The sequence below is a fragment of the Liolophura sinensis genome, chromosome 7 (assembly GCF_032854445.1).
Source record: "Liolophura sinensis isolate JHLJ2023 chromosome 7, CUHK_Ljap_v2, whole genome shotgun sequence".
Taxonomy (NCBI): Eukaryota; Metazoa; Mollusca; class Polyplacophora; order Chitonida; family Chitonidae; genus Liolophura; species Liolophura sinensis.
The window spans coordinates 36,398,699-36,417,361 of record NC_088301.1 but is presented as its reverse complement, the minus strand read 5'-3'; the positions used below and the strand labels follow the sequence as shown (position 1 = coordinate 36,417,361).

At 42.0% G+C, this 18,663-nt stretch overlaps 2 protein-coding genes across 3 annotated transcripts in view; one reads left to right on the top strand and one right to left on the bottom strand.

Moving 5' to 3' along the window:
• Window positions 1-13,777: 13,777 nt before the first annotated feature.
• LOC135471403 (uncharacterized) lies at window positions 13,778-16,511 on the bottom strand. Its single transcript, XM_064750631.1, has 3 exons — window positions 15,552-16,511; window positions 15,220-15,321; window positions 13,778-14,597 (listed from the first exon to the last, which is right to left on the bottom strand). The coding sequence occupies exons 1-3, from the start codon at window positions 15,714-15,716 to the stop codon at window positions 13,905-13,907; spliced, it is 960 nt and encodes a 319-aa protein (XP_064606701.1). The 5' UTR covers window positions 15,717-16,511; the 3' UTR covers window positions 13,778-13,904.
• Window positions 16,512-18,465: 1,954 nt separating this feature from the next.
• Window positions 18,466-18,663, top strand: part of LOC135471869 (uncharacterized) — an 82,531-nt gene continuing 82,333 nt past the window's right edge. For both annotated transcript variants that reach the window (XR_010444475.1, XM_064751278.1), the window contains exon 1: window positions 18,466-18,588. Coding sequence is in view for 1 of the 2 variants with exons in the window: in XM_064751278.1 (XP_064607348.1) it covers window positions 18,562-18,588 (27 nt within the window). In the remaining variant the exon portion in view is untranslated. The remainder of the gene's footprint in view (window positions 18,589-18,663) is intronic.

Below are 18,663 nucleotides of genomic sequence, written 5' to 3'. Positions count from 1 at the left end.
GATCGCCAAGACTGTATTAAATCGGGAACTGCACATCTACTGGTATACATTGGCATAGTACACGCGTACTTTACCCAGCGTATTTCTCGGGATAAACTACGCTGCAACACGGGGTACATAGGATTTCACAGTTACCTCCCCTTACCTTACCCAGCTGGCAGGTGCATAAGAGATGATTTACCTGTGAGCAAGTCAGATGATTTTATTTCACGTCACAAAGCGGATACTCGTAAATGTAGCCTGAAGCGGGAAGATTATCTAATTCGAAAGGAATCGATTTTAATTCCATTCAAATTTTAATTGTTTGTAACTTGGTTACCGGATGAATATGTTCATCTACATTTCAAATACCGCATTTGTTACTTAAATATTATTATGTCAAGATGCGTATTTCCGGTTAAGAGCCGGTGGTGTAAGAGCTGATTATCTAAGGGTGGCAATTTAAAGGTTTCCCCCAACGAAGGAAGCCGAAATAATTCGATCACATCGCCATCCAGACCGATCGATCGTGTATTTCAATATTGAGATATATATCGAGATAGTCGGTTGACCTTAACATTTTTGGTGTTAGAAGTGGGGTTTTCAGAAATATAAGAGGTTGGAATTGGGATCTATATTATGCCGAGTATCCAGGGATCGTTACCCGACCTAGATATTAGTGGAATGGAAGTACAGTCAGGCATGGAGGATATGAACGTCTTCAATACACCCAGACCAAGGCGGAGTCGACGGTCGAATAAAACCGGTATTATTTCAACAAACGAGGAAAGAGCCAACGAACCTGATGATTCTGAAAACACGGCACATGGACAGACATTTCTAGTGGTTGCACCACGTAATACAGGCGGCGAAGAGAATATTTCTCACGAGAATTTGATGACAGGTGTTACATGTACATCAGCTAACTCAAAGTATGCAGACGCCCCCCAGGAAGGACATTACTGGCACGATTGGGAATGCCTTACACGGAGTTTTACAAGGTGTGGCTTTTTCGTTAAAAGAAACGGTCACTGACGCATTAACGGGAATTGAAGCAAGTAAAGTACCGCCCACTGCTGTTGAACAGGAACCCACAAACAGGAACAAACACAAGCTTGATAACGGGAAAACTTTTTAGTAAAAGCGGTTTAGGAGCAGGAGAAAGCAAAACCTCAACAACAAAGACGTGATTATTCTAGCTTAGAGCCAGAGGATTCCGACGACAGTGGAACAATACACACGATTAAGGGAAATGCTCGATACTTTGTACGCCGAGGAATTTAGGCGCTAAACTGTCGTCATTTAGAGGGGCGGGAAAATGGGAAGTTTATCAAAACAGGTTTAAAGATGTAGCCAGAATTAGAGGGTGTGACAAAGAAGAAAAATTGGCGAAATTGCTGCCCAGAATACAGGGTAAAACTGGGGGATTTGTATACGGGCAACTTTCCAGAAGAGTCAGGAACAATTACGATTCACTTGTAAGTGAACTGAGCAATAAATTTCGAATCATAGAAACTCCAAAGACGTTTTCCGGGGCGTTCAGCAACCGTAATCAGAGAAACGGAGAAAAGGTCCAAGATTACGCAGCCGAATTGAAAAGACTTACGATAAAGCTCACGCGAATCCGGACTATGTAAGTAGGAGAGAAGATTTATTGCAGATATTCCTTAATGGATCTCACGACGAAAACGCCAGGTTTGAGGTAGAATATATTAAGGACCCCAAATGATTTAGATGACGCAGTATGCGAAATTTTGTAAATTTCCTTGAAGCTCAACGTAGAAATTGCTGAAATATTCAGAAATCGACACAAGCAATAAAAGCCGACAGAGCAAATGAAATTAAAGATGAATATTTTGGCAGAGACGGGAGAAGTTCGAATGAGAAGGACAATGTTGAAACTAAAGGAGGGAATAAACAAAAAACATGTTCAGCAGATAATCAGAAAACAACTGCACGGTTTAAGGGGCTGAGGGCAGAAATCAAAGAAATGTTCTGGACAATGATTCAAAGATTGGAAAAGGTGGAACAAAGAAATAATGGCGGTAAAATTCAACAAACGGGGGCAAGATATAGTGGATGCTTTAAGTGTGGGAAAGAGGGCCACTACGCCAGAAATGGCAAAATATTACAGGACAACTGGAAAGACGGATACGGCCATAATAGACAACCCAGCAATATTACCACCCACCGGTCAAGCTGTCAGGGATCGGCTCAGTAGGCCGAGGGACGGCCCCTTGTGGCGACGGTCAACGGTCCGGCAGATATAATTCTAACACAAGTTAGGATGATTTTAAATATACTCTCTGTTCTCCGGGAGCAGGTACCCAGGCCAAAGTTAAGGAGAGTCTATGTTGCAAAAGATGTCACTGTTCAAGGGATGAGTGAATCGAAGTTGACTAAGTTGACAACGACAACCTTACCGCAGGTGAAACATTACTAACTAGGGACTACCGGGATTCACGAGGAAATGTCTCATTGTGGCACCATGTTTAGTGGAAAGGAAAGACAACTCAGATATTAGCATACGGATTTTAAATCCATTTTCAATATTGAGGAAAATCAAGGAAAGCTCAATTTTGGGTACAGCAGAAAAGTGTACAGATACACAGGTCATGTTGGACAGAGAACACGATACAGAGGAGAAGACCTTTAGTACTATAAGAAAAATAAAACTGCACAGCGAGAAATCGACACCTGCACTAATACAAAAGGTCACAGAGGAAAATAAGGAGGTAGGGGAAGAACAGAAATACCAGATCACCTGGAACTTTTATATGAGGAAACCTTGAAGAGACTTGAACCAGAGAATCAGAAATTCTGCGTAACCGGCTTGCAGAATATGCAGATGTATTTTCCAAATAAGAGATTGATCTGGACAGCACACATCTAGTCCAGCATGCCATAGAAACAGGAGATGCAAAACCTATAAAACAGTCACCAAGAAGATTGCCTATGGCATTTGCCTTTGAGGATAAGAAAGCACTGAAAAATCTTCAAAAACAAGGATGTATTGGGCATGTATTGACATCCTTAGGCTGAATGCAGTCACAAAAAATATGCATACAAGCATCCGAAATATGTCCGAAATTCGTATACCATTCGTAGTCCGTAAAGTGCGTTCCAAGTCGATAATCGCAAGATCCATTTCCAAAACAACGTTTAACACTAGCTCCCAAAGACAATGGTATGTAAGAAATCATACAAATAGGAAATAAAGCCGGTAACACACAACAGAGAAGAGGTCATCAGTTTTCAATGATGCCGGTCAGACAGTGGATATTTCAGGCATGAATTCCATATCAAAGTTCAAATTCGTAGTCCATGAATGAGTTCCAGGTCAAATAACAATTAAACAAGGTATCTCAGTCGCGCTTTGATTGCAACTGTTCATAAAGGCATCATGCAGATGTAATGAGTATGGAGAGTGAGAATGTTATACTCATTGTAAAATTTGAGAAACTTTTTTCCATTACCCGGCATATAAGGTTGTCTCAGCGCCATGGAAGGAGCAACGTGGTTTCGACGCCCTATCTAACATTAGCATATAACCAAGTTCCGGCTATGGAGTCAGTTATACCAAGAACAGCTTTTGTTACTAAATACGGATTGTTTGAATGTAAAAAAATGCCGTTTGGCCAGCACGACCCAGCATAGAGCTTGGATTAGCAGGAATGCTGTGGGTGTCTTGCTTGCTATACTTCGATAATGTGGTAATTTTTGGACAGACTTTCCAGGAGCACGCACAGGGACTGCAGAAGGTGCTTGAAAGAATAAGGCTGGCAAACCTGAAGCTAAAACCGCAGAAATAACAGCTGATGAAGATAGAAGTAGGGTACCTCGGTCATGTGATTTCGAAAAAGGGAGTTCGACCGAATGAAGAGAATGTGAAAAAGCTTTTAGATTGGTCTACCCCAAGAAACGTTATCGAAGTTCGGGGAACCTCGGTCATGTGATTTCGAAAAAGGGAGTTCGACCGAATGAAGAGAATGTGAAAAAGCTTTTAGATTGGTCTACCCCAAGAATCGTTATCGAAGTTCGGGGAACCTCGGTCATGTGATTTCGAAAAAGGGAGTTCGACCGAATGAAGAGAATGTGAAAAAGCTTTTAGATTGGTCTACCCCAAGATACGTTATCGAAGTTCGGGGAACCTCGGTCATGTGATTTTCGAAAAGGGAGTTCGACCGAATGAAGAGAATGTGAAAAAGCTTTTAGATTGGTCTACCCCAAGAAACGTTATCGAAGTTCGGGGAACCTCGGTCATGTGATTTCGAAAAAGGGAGTTCGACCGAATGAAGAGAATGTGAAAAAGCTTTTAGATTGTCTACCCCAAGAACGTTATCGAAGTTCGGGGAACCTCGGTCATGTGATTCGAAAAAGGGAGTTCGACCGAATGAAGAGAATGTGAAAAAGCTTTTAGATTGGTCTACCCCAAGAAACGTTATCGAAGTTCGGGGAACTCGGTCATGTGATTTCGAAAAAGGGAGTTCGACCGAATGAAGAGAATGTGAAAAAGCTTTTAGATTGGTCTACCCAAGAAACGTTATCGAAGTCGGGGAACCTCGGTCATGTGATTTCGAAAAAGGGAGTTCGACCGAATGAAGAGAATGTGAAAAAGCTTTTAGATTGGTCTACGCCAAGAATCGTTATCGAAGTTCGGGGAAACCTCGGTCATGTGATTTCGAAAAAGGGGAGTTCGACCGAATGAAGAGAATGTGAAAAGCTTTTAGATTGGTCTACCCCAAGATACGTTATCGGAAGTTCGGGGAACCTCGGTCATGTGATTCGAAAAAGGGAGTTCGACCGAATGAAGAGAATGTGAAAAAGCTTTTAGATTGGTCTACCCCAAGAAACGTTATCGAAGTTCGGGGAACCTCGGTCATGTGATTTCGAAAAAGGAGTTCGACCGAATGAAGACGAATGTGAAAAAGCTTTTAGATTGGTCTACCCCAAGAAACGTTATCGAAGTTCGGGGAACCTCGGTCATGTGATTTCGAAAAAGGGAGTTCGACCGAATGAAGAGAATGTGAAAAAGCTTTTAGATTGGTCTACCCCAAGAAACGTTATCGAAGTTCGGGGAACCTCGGTCATGTGATTTCGAAAAAGGGAGTTCGACCGAATGAAGAGAATGTGAAAAAGCTTTTAGATTGGTCTACCCCAAGAAACGTTATCGAAGTTCGGGGAACCTCGGTCATGTGATTTCGAAAAAGGGAGTTCGACCGAATGAAGAGAATGTGAAAAAGCTTTTAGATTGGTCTACCCCAAGAATCGTTATCGAAGTTCGGGGAACCTCGGTCATGTGATTTCGAAAAAGGGAGTTCGACCGAATGAAGAGAATGTGAAAAAGCTTTTAGATTGGTCTACCCCAAGAAACGTTATCGAAGTTTGGGGAATTCTTGAATTAGTTAGCTATTACGACAATGGGTAAAAGATTTCTCAAAGATGGTAAATCCCATTACAGAACTTACTAAAATGATGTACCATTTATCTGGACAACGAAGTGTGCAGAAGCCTTTTTGAAACTCAAAGAGGCTTTAACTGGGTCAGAAATCATGGGATATCCCAAGAATGGATGTCAATTCATTCTTGACACTGCCATGTAAGTATAGTCGCAGTTTTATTCCATGTCCAGGATGGAAGAGAACTAAATAAAGCAGAGAAAAGCAACTGTGTGACGGACAAGGAGAAATTGTTCACTGAGTATTTCCGTCACTATGTACTTCGGAGGAAGTTTGTAATACGGTCCAAACATCAAGCACTTAAATGCTTTTTCAGTTTGAAGCAGCCAAAGAACAGAAATGCTCGGTGGATCGAGCTACTCTCAGCTTGTGACTTTGAAATCGAGTACAGGGCTGGAAAGCCTCATCATAACTCTGATGCCGTCTCCATGCCCAAATCCCAGGCTGTGTGAATGTGGAGATGAAGAGGAAACCCTAACACGTAGATCATGTAAAAAGTGCACCAATCGAACCACTGATATGCATTGTGTTCCCATAGAAAAACCTCAGATCGAAGCAGATCTTATAAGAATCAAACCAGATATCACTTAATTTCTTTATTATTTATTTAATTGGTGTTTTACATCGTACACAAGAATATTTTACTTATACGACGGCGGTCAGCATTATGGTGGGTGGAAACCGGGCAGAGCCGGGGGAAACCCACGACCATCCGCAGGTTGCTGCCAGACCTTCCCACGTACGGCCGGAAAGGAAGCCAGCAGAGCTGGACTTAAACTCACAGCGACCGCATTGGTGAGAGACTCCTGGGTCATTACTTTTTTTTTTGTTTTTAAGTTGAATGGTGTGAAAAATCTTCGTTTCATTTTTGAACTTAGTCACTCTTGAAGTTTCAGGTGTTGAAACCGCGGAGAACGGATTTTACCTGGTCATAATTGGAGGCTACTGTTATAGAAGAGGAAATAGAACAAAGTCCCTGAGATCTGACTTGGGTTATTTCTTTCGTAAATCTCGAATACAACAGTCTAAAACTGGAACAAAGTAATCCCAATACGTTACGTTTGGTATTACGGCGAGAAGAGGGGAAAAGGGCATTGGTGCAAAATTACAATTTCCCTTCACGGGTCCATACCTAATCATTCACATGCTCAATGATTAGATTACATCATCCAACTGAATGAAAAGAGCAAACGGAGGTTTATACATCATAACAAACTCAAACCATACATGGGCACAACAGTTCTAATGTGGGCAAAACATGCACTTGCACATTCAAAGGGAAGGGTCCGCACTGCATTGAGTACCCAGATTGACTAGATTGACTTGAGATTTTCATAGCATTAATTCGCACACTGGTTATAATAACTTTATGCATTGGAAATACTTAACTTGATTTCCCATCTTGTTGATTTCAGACAGGATATCAGAAAAAGCAATAAAGACATGTGGAAAGAGAGGCCCAGTTTACCAGTGCCACCATTGTCAGTACCAAGTTGACAAACAACAAATGATCAGATATACTGACATGTCATCTCACGACGGACGATTTTCCCTTCTGTCCTTCGTGCAACAAAACCACCCCAAGAAATGAAACTTCATCTGCGATCTAAACATTCAGATACAACCATGGAGCGAGGCACCACAACGCTGTGAAGTCGCCATCATCCCATTCTGCCATGTAGATGACATCATGGCTGCTCTTCGGGATGAAGCTACCCAGATTGTGGAGACCAATCGGGCTTTCACTAAACCTCTTCCAGTCCAGGAAGACCCACAGGGGACCTACACGGCGGTATCACTAGGGAGTGAAGATGTAGAGGCTGATAAAATCGAACTCCATCCTGAAGATAACGAAATCCAAGAGCTTTTAGACAATGACGCAACGGAAATTCAGGACATAGAGTGCTTCACTGGAGCCGACAACTGAGGAAGCCGTATCATCAGCATTGCAGAATGTGGCTGACCTAACCAAAGCCAACTCGAGTTTTACTTCTGAGACAAGTCGCCTGAACAAAGGGGTAAGCAAGCTCGTAGACGCCACAAGTAAGCTGCAGAAAAGCTTGAGAGAAAATCGGGTTGTCTTGCAAGCGCTGTGCAAAAGCCAGCTGTCTGCTCTGAAGGAAGTGGGGACTTTCTGGAATAAGCCAACCCCCAACCGGAAACAACTGTGGCCAGTCACGCGAAGCCACCAACGTCTGAGGTCCGTTCAACTGTTCGTGGAGGTCCAACAGCAATACCCACCATATCTTTAACAGCATCAAATATGTCATCAAACCATTCCTCAAGGTCTGACCCGAGAGAAGATGTCAAACCATCAGAGTATGCATACCGCTCTGCCACCAGATTGGGATATATCCGGTTCCGTCTTTGGATCCCAAGGCCTATGCATGCAAAACGTTCCAGCACCTCAAGAAGTCACAAGAGAGCGGGGCGAAGTGAAACATGAACCAGAACTGAATCCCGATGAGGACATCGATCTTTAGGAGTGAGGTTAGTGTGATGAAATAATACATACATGTATTTTGTTGACATTATAATGTACATAGATTTTCATGGATTGCACTCCGATTGTTCTTGTTTTCCTGTTTACGCTGTTGTTTACATACGGGTTATTTCGTCATTACACTTTCTTTACGCAAGGCTTTCAAACTAGTTAAATTTGTTTAAAGTTAATCACTATTCACCTCAGCATTAAGATTTACTGAGGACATCGAAGCAACCAAATTTGCGAAGATCGCTATATTTGTTTACATGTCACATGGGATGCGAAGTCCCATGCTAAGAACATGTGAGAAAATACAGTGTGCCTGTACAGGTTACGACCAGTGCGTCAAGAGACCGCCAGTTGGCTATGCTTCACTGTGATTGCTTAATATTTCACCGACAGACGGCGCTTTTCGCGCGAGGCGCAAGGATATAAATTTGGGAAGGATGTTGTATTGTGAATGTTAGCAGGCCTTACACATAACCTGTTTTAATCTGGTCTTGTAGTGGAACTGTGGGCTTGGTGACCACCTACTGTTTTAATCCACCGCAACGCTGCATATCAGGACCAGTCATGTACGTTATTGTTAGAATTGTATGTCTGTAAACCTTGTTAAAACTTGTTTGTTACTATGCTGTATGTTTTTGTATAAAAATGTACTGTCACTTGTCAAGTAAACCCAGAGCCCCGGAACCACCGACTCTGCGATACAACTGTGCCTTTAGCTGAAGTTACACCAGCTAGTGTGAATCTGACCACAAATTGTGACTGGCATCGCAATAAGGAGACTGTTGATCTTCACTTTGTCTTTGGCAGAGTCGTGTGAGCAGTCACGTGAATGTGAGCACACTGAATTAACATGCTCTTTCTATACGCATGAATGAGAAATTTGGAATAAATAAGGGAATAACACGGGCCTCACTCATGGTATCAGTACCAGAATTTAATTTACCCATAGCAAAAACTCGGGGTAACGCACTGATAAAACTACGGGTGCTCGTCTATTAGCTGAATAGCTAAGACGTTAGCATCAAGTGGTTACATGTGACTAAGAATGAATTAAAGGTACCGTTTATTAAGCAATGGTACCCAAATCATTTGTCCAGTCAAGGGATTTATGCCATGATAATAGAAACAGACTCTGGATAAACATGTATGTGTATCCAAGCTTTCACAGTACCCATACCCGTATAGCAATCCACATCCATCAACGTCGAAAGTTAATTTGAGCTCTGACACGGGAAGGGTTTGGTTTATCATACCGATAGAGTTAGGAAAACTGCAGGCCAGTGGCAGTGTAGTCAGGCAGGCGGTTACATTTCCATTCTATCAGCGGATAACTTTAAGCATTGTCCGTGGAAAGTTCATGGGGTATACTCGCCGGGGAATCAAGCACATCAGAGTTCTTCCGACGTATCATTTTCTGGTCTAATACAAGAACGGATAACAAGTGGACTAGATGTCTGACCAACACACGCTGAATTTACACTGGAACTGCATATCTACTGTCATAGTACACGAATACACCACCCAGTGATATTTCTCTGGGTAAACTACCTGCAACCCTTACTCAGCTGATAGATGCATAGGAGGTGATTTACCTGTGAGCAAGTCAGTTGGTTTTATTTCACGTCACAAAGCAGACATTCCTAAATGGAGGTTGCAAATGGCCCTGGATAGAAGCAGGAAGATTATTTAATTCGAAAGAAATCGATTTTAACTCCATTCAAATTTTAATGGTTTGTATCTTGGTTACAGAATACATGTGTTCATTTACATTTTCAAATACCGTATTGGTTAATAAAATCAAGATGCGTATTTCTGGTTGAGAGCCGGTGGTCAGAACTGATTAAATAAGTGTGGTAATTTAAAGTTTTTTGCCAAGGAAGAAACCCGAAATAATTCAATTAAATCGCCATCCTGACCGATCGATCGTTTATTTCAATATTGAGATAGACATGCCAGATACTAGGTTCACCGTAACCATTTGCATCGATAAAGTATCGATACTGCAGTTCAAATTAAGCAAAATCGCAGACAATCGAAACCGCATCTAACTCTAACCTGTTACATCTCATGGCCTGGTAAGAATTCCTGATTTACAGGTGATTTATTGAAAATGCCTGCCGCAGTTTACGTCTTTTTTACCCCTCTTCCAAAATAATTATAGTTTATTGGACTGTATGGTCCTGTATGGACGAGTCCTGGGTGCCCAGGAAAGGGACGAGCTTGGGTAAAACCGTGCTAATTATTTCATATCGCGTAACAATAGCGGATAGCCGGTTGCGGATGAATATGGAATACTGAATGGAACACTTTCCATTCGGTAAGCGGTATTTTACAAACAGAAGTGTAAAGAAAAGGAATGCAGGCGTTTCAGTGAAAATTAAAAGCGCAGTTATTGAAAACTGCGCCACCGAACAGACTAGTATAATCATTACAGGATGAGGACGAAAGAGAAGTAAAGTTTGCTGACAAAGTTAGCTGATTATCCTTGGGATTCTGTTGATGGCATCGGAGTCATGAAAACTTCGTTTGTGTGCACTTGAACTGACCGGCCAGGGAGTGGAAGCGCGGGAGATGGTTAACTGAAGGCGCGATTGCCCTGAAGTAAACTTGACATTTGCTTCTGCTCTACGTGATCTAATTTAGAATCCTACTCCTTGATGCTAGCAAGGGATTTGTGCCCGAGGACCTACATAATTTTATGTGGAGCGACGCCAGATTTTAAAAGGGTTTGGACGGTTGTTTTTCGGACCAAGTGATTAGTTTTCCGGCCTTTCAGTCCAGCAGCCTCGGCTGCCCTCTCTTCATTAGCTCTCCTAAACTATGCTCTCCCAACTGAGTCGAGTAATACCACACAGCTGCATCAGGTTTGAGGCGACATTCGGGAATTGGTGTGAGGTAGAACGGGCTGTCTGGACGAGCACAATCATCTCTGCATATTTTTAACATGGCGATTTGTGCTCACGACTGTGTTTTTCTTCTTTTGCGAATCATTTACTACTTCATCTCTACTGGTAGGCCTACTTGGTGTTGCTTCTAAAATGTTGTCCAGCTCTTGGTCATCAAATGGATCAAGTAGCATGCAAATTTCAGCGTCGGTGAAATCAAAAGGGTCAGAATCTGATTCATCGGCAACCATGCCACAGAAAAATCTGTCTCCAGACAATCCGTTCTACCTCATACCAATTCCCGAATGTCGCCTCAAACCTGATGCAGCTGTGTGGTATTACTCCACTCCAATGGGAGAGCATCGTTTGGGAGAGTTAATGAAAAGGGCAACCGAGGCTGCTGGACTGAAAGGCCGGAAAACTAATCACTCGGTCCGAAAAACAACCGTCCAAGCCCCTTGTAAAATCTGGCCTCGCTCCACATAAAAAATGCAGGCTCACCGGGCATAAATCCCTTGCTAGCATCAAGGAGTGTGATTCTAAATTAGATCACTTAGAGCAGAAACAAATGTCAAGTTTACTTCAGGGCAATCGCGCCTTCAGTCAACTATCTCTCGCGCTTCCACTCCCTGGCCGGCCAGTTCAAGTGCACACAAACACAGTTTTCACGACTCCGATGCCATCAACTTCCGCACAGAATCCCAAGGATAATCAGCTGACTTTGTCAGCAAACTCTACTTCTCTTTCGTCCTCATCCTGCAAAGATTACACTTGTCTGTTCGGTGGCGCAGTTTTCAATAACTCCTCTTTCAATTTTCACGGAAACGTCTGCATTCCTTTTCTTTATACTTCTTTTTGTAAAATACCGCTTCGGCCACGTGCGCCTAACCCAGTTTTCCGTCAGCCAATGAAAGTGCTCCATTCAGTATTCCATATTCATCCGCAACCGGCTATCCGCTATTGTTACGCGATATCCGCTAGTGTTCGAGTTTATTTACTTGCGTTTTTGACAAGTGGGTGTATAATAAATAGGTTATTGGATTGTATGGTCCTGTATACAAGCTCGTCCCTTTCCTAGGCACCCAGGACTCGTCCATACAGGACCCTACAATCCAATAACCTATATTTATGCATGCTACTTGATCCATTTGATGACCCAGAACTGGACAACATTTTAGACGCAACACCAAGTACCAGTAGAGATGAAGAAGTAAATGATGTGAGTGCCTTTATTGATTCGCAAAAGAAGAAAAACACAGTCGTGAGCACAAATCGCGATGTTAAATATGTGCAGAGATGGTTGTGGCAAAACAAGCAGGAGCCGAGACTGATAGAGTTTATTCCTCCAAATCATTTGAACGAATATCTGGCTGAGATGTTCATTTCAATCAGGAAGAAGGATGGGTCAGAGTACGAGCCAGCCTCCCTCGAGTCCATGAAAAACAGCATCGAGAGATACTTGCAATGAACAGACGTTAAAAAAAGAGAAAAGAATAAAAAAAATCATTCCGCCTTTCAAAATGACTGAAACAATGACTTCATCCGTTTAGAACACATTATTATTATTAAATTGTTTTGGATAATCTTTCCAACAAAAACATACATGAGCCTCCTTTCTCGGTGAAAAACAAGCAAAGAAATAAATTAATGAAGTAATCAAACAAAAAAAATAGATAAAATTGTCTTACCTTTAACAAATTTTTTAAATATTTCATCTCCAGACATCTTAAAGATTCCGGGTACATTACCTCACTTCGATCCCGTGAGTTTCACAAGGCTAACCAGACGCTGACATCTAAGAAGATGGACCTGAAGAAGCAGGGGAAGGGCAGGAAAATCCATGCGGCAGAAGGCATTGCTCCGGAGGAAGAAAAGCACTTGTTTCACGCAAAACAGCTCGGCCCCTACACACCAAACAGCCTACAGTTCTCCCTTTTTTATTTCTTTGGCAAAATTCTGGGATTCCGAGGACGAGATGAGTACACGAAACTCAAGTTTGGTGATGTCATCCTGAATCAGGAGTCCGATGGCAGTGAATTTTTGGAATGGGCCGAAAGGGATAGCAAGACGAGAGACGGGAATCGACGAGATGATCTCCGCCTGACCACCCCTCGCATCTACGCCGAGCCAAACATAGACGCCCCTAGGTGTCCCGTCGCTCTTTTCAAGATGTTCGTCCGTGCTCGTCCAGAAAAATCTGTGTCTCCGGACAATCCGCTACTAATAATAATATAATTATAATATTAGTTGTATTGTCCTTTAATGTTTGCTTTGTCAGGTTGTGACTACAGCTGAATATATGCAGCACGACAATCTATGATCACTTGACTAGAGTTGCGGCCAGTAAATCTCACTATTTGTGGGGGACGTGAACTGACAAGTATAGCTATACTCAGGAAAGTCTTGCATGAGGCGACGATCACCGTAGGTAGTCACTACAGACCATTGTAACCAATGGTTTACTGGAGGAAATAAACATCTGTATCATTTTGCCTCCGGAGATAAAATTGAATTATAGTTTGCTAAACATCAAATTGTATTCAGAATTCGTCTTTGAGCGGCCAAACTGTCGAACCGTGGTCTTCTTGTTGCCAATCACCTTTATTCACAAAATTACGTAGGAGACGTGGTAACGATTAACTTTGAAAAATGGTGAAATATTCCAATGGATATCACTGGATGATTTGTCTAAAAAGGCTTCCCCAGATGACCATTTAGGTCGCATGTTCGAAACCAACTCACACTGGATCAGCTGTGACTTTAAATCGTGAGTTTTATCATGTACCTCTTGAGGTATTCTGACCCTTTCGTGGTCCGGGTAAAATCAGGAACACGAGTCATATAACTAGGCCCCTTCAAAGGCGCAACCTGGTCTCCGCTAGCGAAACAAATAAACAAACTAAAGACAAAAGAGAAGACAGAGGCGTATGTGGAAAAGTGCATTGTCATAAATTTATTCTATAAAAAGTTACTCAAGATTTACATCATCAATCAGTCAAAATGGTGAATACATATGATGATAATTAGTCATGATTAGTCTGACAAAAGGTTAGCGTGAATACTGTTTACTTCGACATTCGTCTGTATTTAGCCTGTCCTTCTAGGTCGCTTCGATGGGGTAACCAAATGATCTATAGATGGTGCTTGTCTTTTCCGAGAAAAGGCCTCTCTGCTGATAACTGGATCACAAGGTGTCCTCCTGGTATCGTCACTTCCGACTGTGTTGACCAAGTGACGAATTCTCCTCCTCTTCTCCAGAAGGTTCCATTTCTGTACTCGTCGGAATTCCTCATGGCGTAAAGCTGCTTTGGCTTGCCAGTGTGGACCGCCGCTGGACAAATGGACACCGGCAGACTGTCTCAATCTAGGCGGGTTAGGCTCATCACCTATCCGGTCTTTCCAGACTAACTTTTTTGGAGTAGTCACTTTCCGTTTGCTGACAGACTCATCGATTGTTCCGGTCACAGAATGCTTCACCTTCTTCTCTGTCGAGTTATCCATCAGTGATCTGAGAGGAAAAACTCTTGAGACATGTTCTGTCGTCGGTTTTTTGTGCTGTTCGAATTTGATCATGTGGCTGAGATGTCTGTCAAGAGTCTTTCGTTCTTCTTTCGTCTTCTTTAGCCGATTTAGTTTCTGTCGGAGATCCTCGACAATAACTGAGCTTTCCTGATCACAACCCTCTGAAACAGCCAGTTGAGAAATCCTCTTGTTTTGGAGTCTCACACATCTTGGAGTAGACGCTGATGTATCAAAGGTCAGTTTGGTTATCATCGACTCCTAGGAACATCAATTATCGCTTGCAGTTGATTAATATGGTTAGGGCAGAACATTCAAGCCGTGTATCACTAAAGACACAACGTTTGTATTGTTTTAAGCGAAAAATTGAGTGCATAACTTTCAATTTCAAGAAATAGTTGACTAACTTTATTTTCTTTTACCAAGAAAATTACAAATTACAATCTCCCCAATGGAGCCGCAAAACAAAACTCATACATATAGGTCAGCGGAGAATGACATATAGCACAGTAAAATGGAAAATATGGCACCGTGTGGAATAGGCACAACAGAATCACACACAGTACATTATCTGATAGAATTTATGATCACTTTTGATGACATGGCTCCAGGGAGATTAACACTAGAATAACACATTAGCCATCTATTTAGTTATATGTATGTCTATTTATTTCATTTGGATTAACACCGAAATTAAGACCATTTCACTTATAAGACAGTAGGCAGCATGTTTGTTAGACGAGGACAGAAACAACCACACACTTCGTCTGTAACATGACAAACCTCATAACACAAAACCGCAGCCAAACCACCTGGAAGCCACGTATGCATACATACAGTGACATTTGTATCATTTAAGGCACTTAAAAGGTCATAGACTTACCTGACACGTGCTAAGCTCGGACAAACGATCAAACACATCCATATGGAACATATCTTCAGGACCAGTGGAACACACATGGGCAGTTTTCTTGTTTAACCGTTCCTGAAACAATTAATTTTTGTGTTTCCCTAGCTTTAAACTACAACGTCGTTAGGTGACCCTATAATTTGGAAGCAATTTAACTTGGCACAATCTTTATCGAAACCTTATTTCCAGAGTTCGTCTACCTGTTGCGTTTTATACATACAAACTACATTTGCCACGTCCGCTGATTATCATCCAACAGCAACACAGAAAGAATGAAGGCGAAAAGAAAGAAATCAAGCTCTTACCTGCGAATGCACAGGTCCGAGGCGTAGAAAAACACTCCTCCTGGTACCAGCAGAGCTTCCCGCTGAAAAATCGGCATTTTCACACGTTGCTATTCCCGAAAGACACTTCAAACTTTGGTAAACTTGATGTCTTCCCGCGGATAGATAAACAGTACGTTTTGCCATCTTGCTAATTGTTCAAGGACTGTAAAAGTTCTGCAGGAATTACTGACGTCATAATCACGCTCTACACATTTGATTGGCTGACGTCGGTCAGATGATTTGACGTTCCTAAAGTCGCGAGATTTAAATCCATGATCATGTGATATGGCATCCTGTCCTAGTCACGAGATCAATGGAATATAAATCGTCAGTCATCAAATGAGGTCCTTGGGTAAATGACGTGGTATTTGATGTTAGTTTTCAAACGATTTGGTACAGCCATCAGGAAAATATCGAATGCCGTTGACTCCGGTATCACTGCCGAATTGTTAATCGAGTGGCTTGTCTGTCCTCACAGCAAAAATGTTGCTGTAACTGCTGTATATAATGAACGACGGAGCATAAAACACTATCGTTCGTACCAAAGCAGACGTGAGACAATGGCTTGAAACGCTTTACGTCACTCCAACGTCTTGTTTCAATGCCGTTCCTTTATGATGCATCATTATTTTGACGTCAATATCTGTGACGTTCTATTATTCCATGAGCCATTGGGGACCTCTCCAATGCTCGGCATCTTGACGTCATTTTATGGACGTCAAATGTTCCTGTCTTAGCTCAGGAAGACGTCACATTAAAGATAGTACGTTACAATATTAAACTGATATGAAAGATACCCCATGGGATATAGCTAGCACCACGGTTCAAAAAAATTACGCTGAATAACGCTATTTAACCCCTACATACCCACGACCATCCGAAGACCTTGCTGACAGACCTTCATAAGTTTGGTCGGAGAGGAGATATTTATAGGCCCATACAGCGGTGATAAGAAATGAAGGGAGTACGATTTTTACTAAATCAGAACGCCATCAACCCAAGCGCAAATTATTGTGCAGGCTGTGACCTTTTAGATTCTCTTGATTTTGCAACGTAAAGAACGCCACATCACGTGGCCTACTGAATATCCCGACTTAAGAACGACAAGTCATGTGATTGATGCTAAACAGTCAAACTCCTAATGCGTTCAAGAACGTGATTATGACGTCAGGCCTTTGCATGGGCCTTTTACTTAGTATGTAACCTTCTGAAAACGTTCTTCATAACGGATGGTACCAAATACTGCATTTTCTTAAGTCACAAAATCCATAAAAATAACCTCAAAGTGGTTTGCATTAACGAAGAGATATTATCTTATAAAGTTATCACCTTACGTACTTGGGGTTCGCTGCAATGTTAAATGTAATAAAGCTACTTTGAAAATTGAACTTCCCGGCAGATACACGCAATTGCATGCACAACATGCATAATTTTATACGAGCGATACTTCGGCGTCAATTATGCATATATGGTAGACGACCAAATTGATTGTTTCAGGAATAGCAGAACAAGAAAACTGCTCATTGTCGCGATGCTGGTTCTAAAGCTGCAAGACACCTTAATGTGTTTTGTCTGAGCTCACTACCTCTCAGGTAATTCTGATTCTGAATCCCCTCCCCTTCATCCAGTTTATCCCCCAAGCGCCATGAATTTGATCCAATATTGTTCCGTGTTACGTGGTAGCAGCTTACCGCGAACACTTCACTTTCCTCTAAAATAGCTCTGAGTTGTATTGAGTTCGAAACTGACCTACATCGATGGATATTTGGTAAAGGTATCTAAGCTGCCTTAATTAGCGATAGTTTCTGGACGTTGCCTGGTTTTCCTGACAACATAAATGTGACAATAATTAAAAGAAAGGTAACGATAAATATAATTTCAAAAAGAACTGTAAGAATTATTACCATATTACTATTTCTATTCTCATTACCTGTAATAATCACATGATGCTATCCGCGCCATCATGCAACATTCGGTCTTTGTTTTGCTTTTGTTTTGTTGTTGTTTTTATTTTTGTTTGTTTGTTTGTTTGTTTTTTGTAAATACAGCTATTTTTCACGTTTGAGTCGTAAAAAAAAAAGGTTCATGGTTTCATTTCCTGAATACTCTATATGATAGTAAAAGAATATGTTTAGCTGAGGTTGCTTTTAGGAAAGTATTAAAAGTGTCAGCAAAATGAAACAATGGATATTATTCTACTTTTAATCATCATGAATAATTATTTGTATTTAGGCCAAGACCTACAAATCTGTGACATCTGGCGCCCCTACCTCAACATATCGGCCATATGTGGGTATCCAAAACAAGAGGATTAGTCAACTGGTTCTTCCAGAGAGTTGTGATCAAGACATCTCCAATGCTGTTGAGGATCTCAGACAGACGCTAAATTGGTTAAGGAGGACGAAAGAAGAACTCAAGACTCTAGACAGTCGTCTCAGTCCGATGATCAAGTTCGCACAGCGCGAAAACCCGACGGCAGAAGATGTCTCAAGACATTCTCCTTTCCGGACTCTGATGGATATCTCTACAAAGATGAAGCCGTCTGTGACCGGAACCACCGATGATTCTGTAGGCAAAACAAAGGTGTCTTCCCCAAAGAAGTTAGCCCGGATAGACCGGAAAGGTGATGAGTCTGTAAACTCACCCAGAGCCAGACAGTCTTCTGGTGTCCATTTATACAGCTGTGGTCCCCAATGGAACCTTAGAAAACTGAAATTCAGAAGAATGTAGTTCGCCAGTGATTATCCTGTCCTGGGTCGCTTGTATGTAGTAACCAAATGATCCATAAATGGTGCTCTTTTTTCAGAGAAAAGGTCTCTCTGCTGATGACCGGCTCACGAGTTGTCATCCAGAAGACGTCACTTCCGGCTGTGTTCACAAGCTGACGAATTCCCCTCCTCTTCTCCAGAAGGTTCCATTTCTGTACTCGTCGGAATTCCTCATGGTGTAAAGCTGCTTTGGCTTGCCAGTGTGGACCGCCGCTTTACAAATGGACACCAGAAGACTCTCGCTCCGGGTGAGTTTACAGGCTCATCACCTTTGCGGCCTATCCGGGCTAACTTCTCTTGAAATTTCTCGTGAAATATTTCAG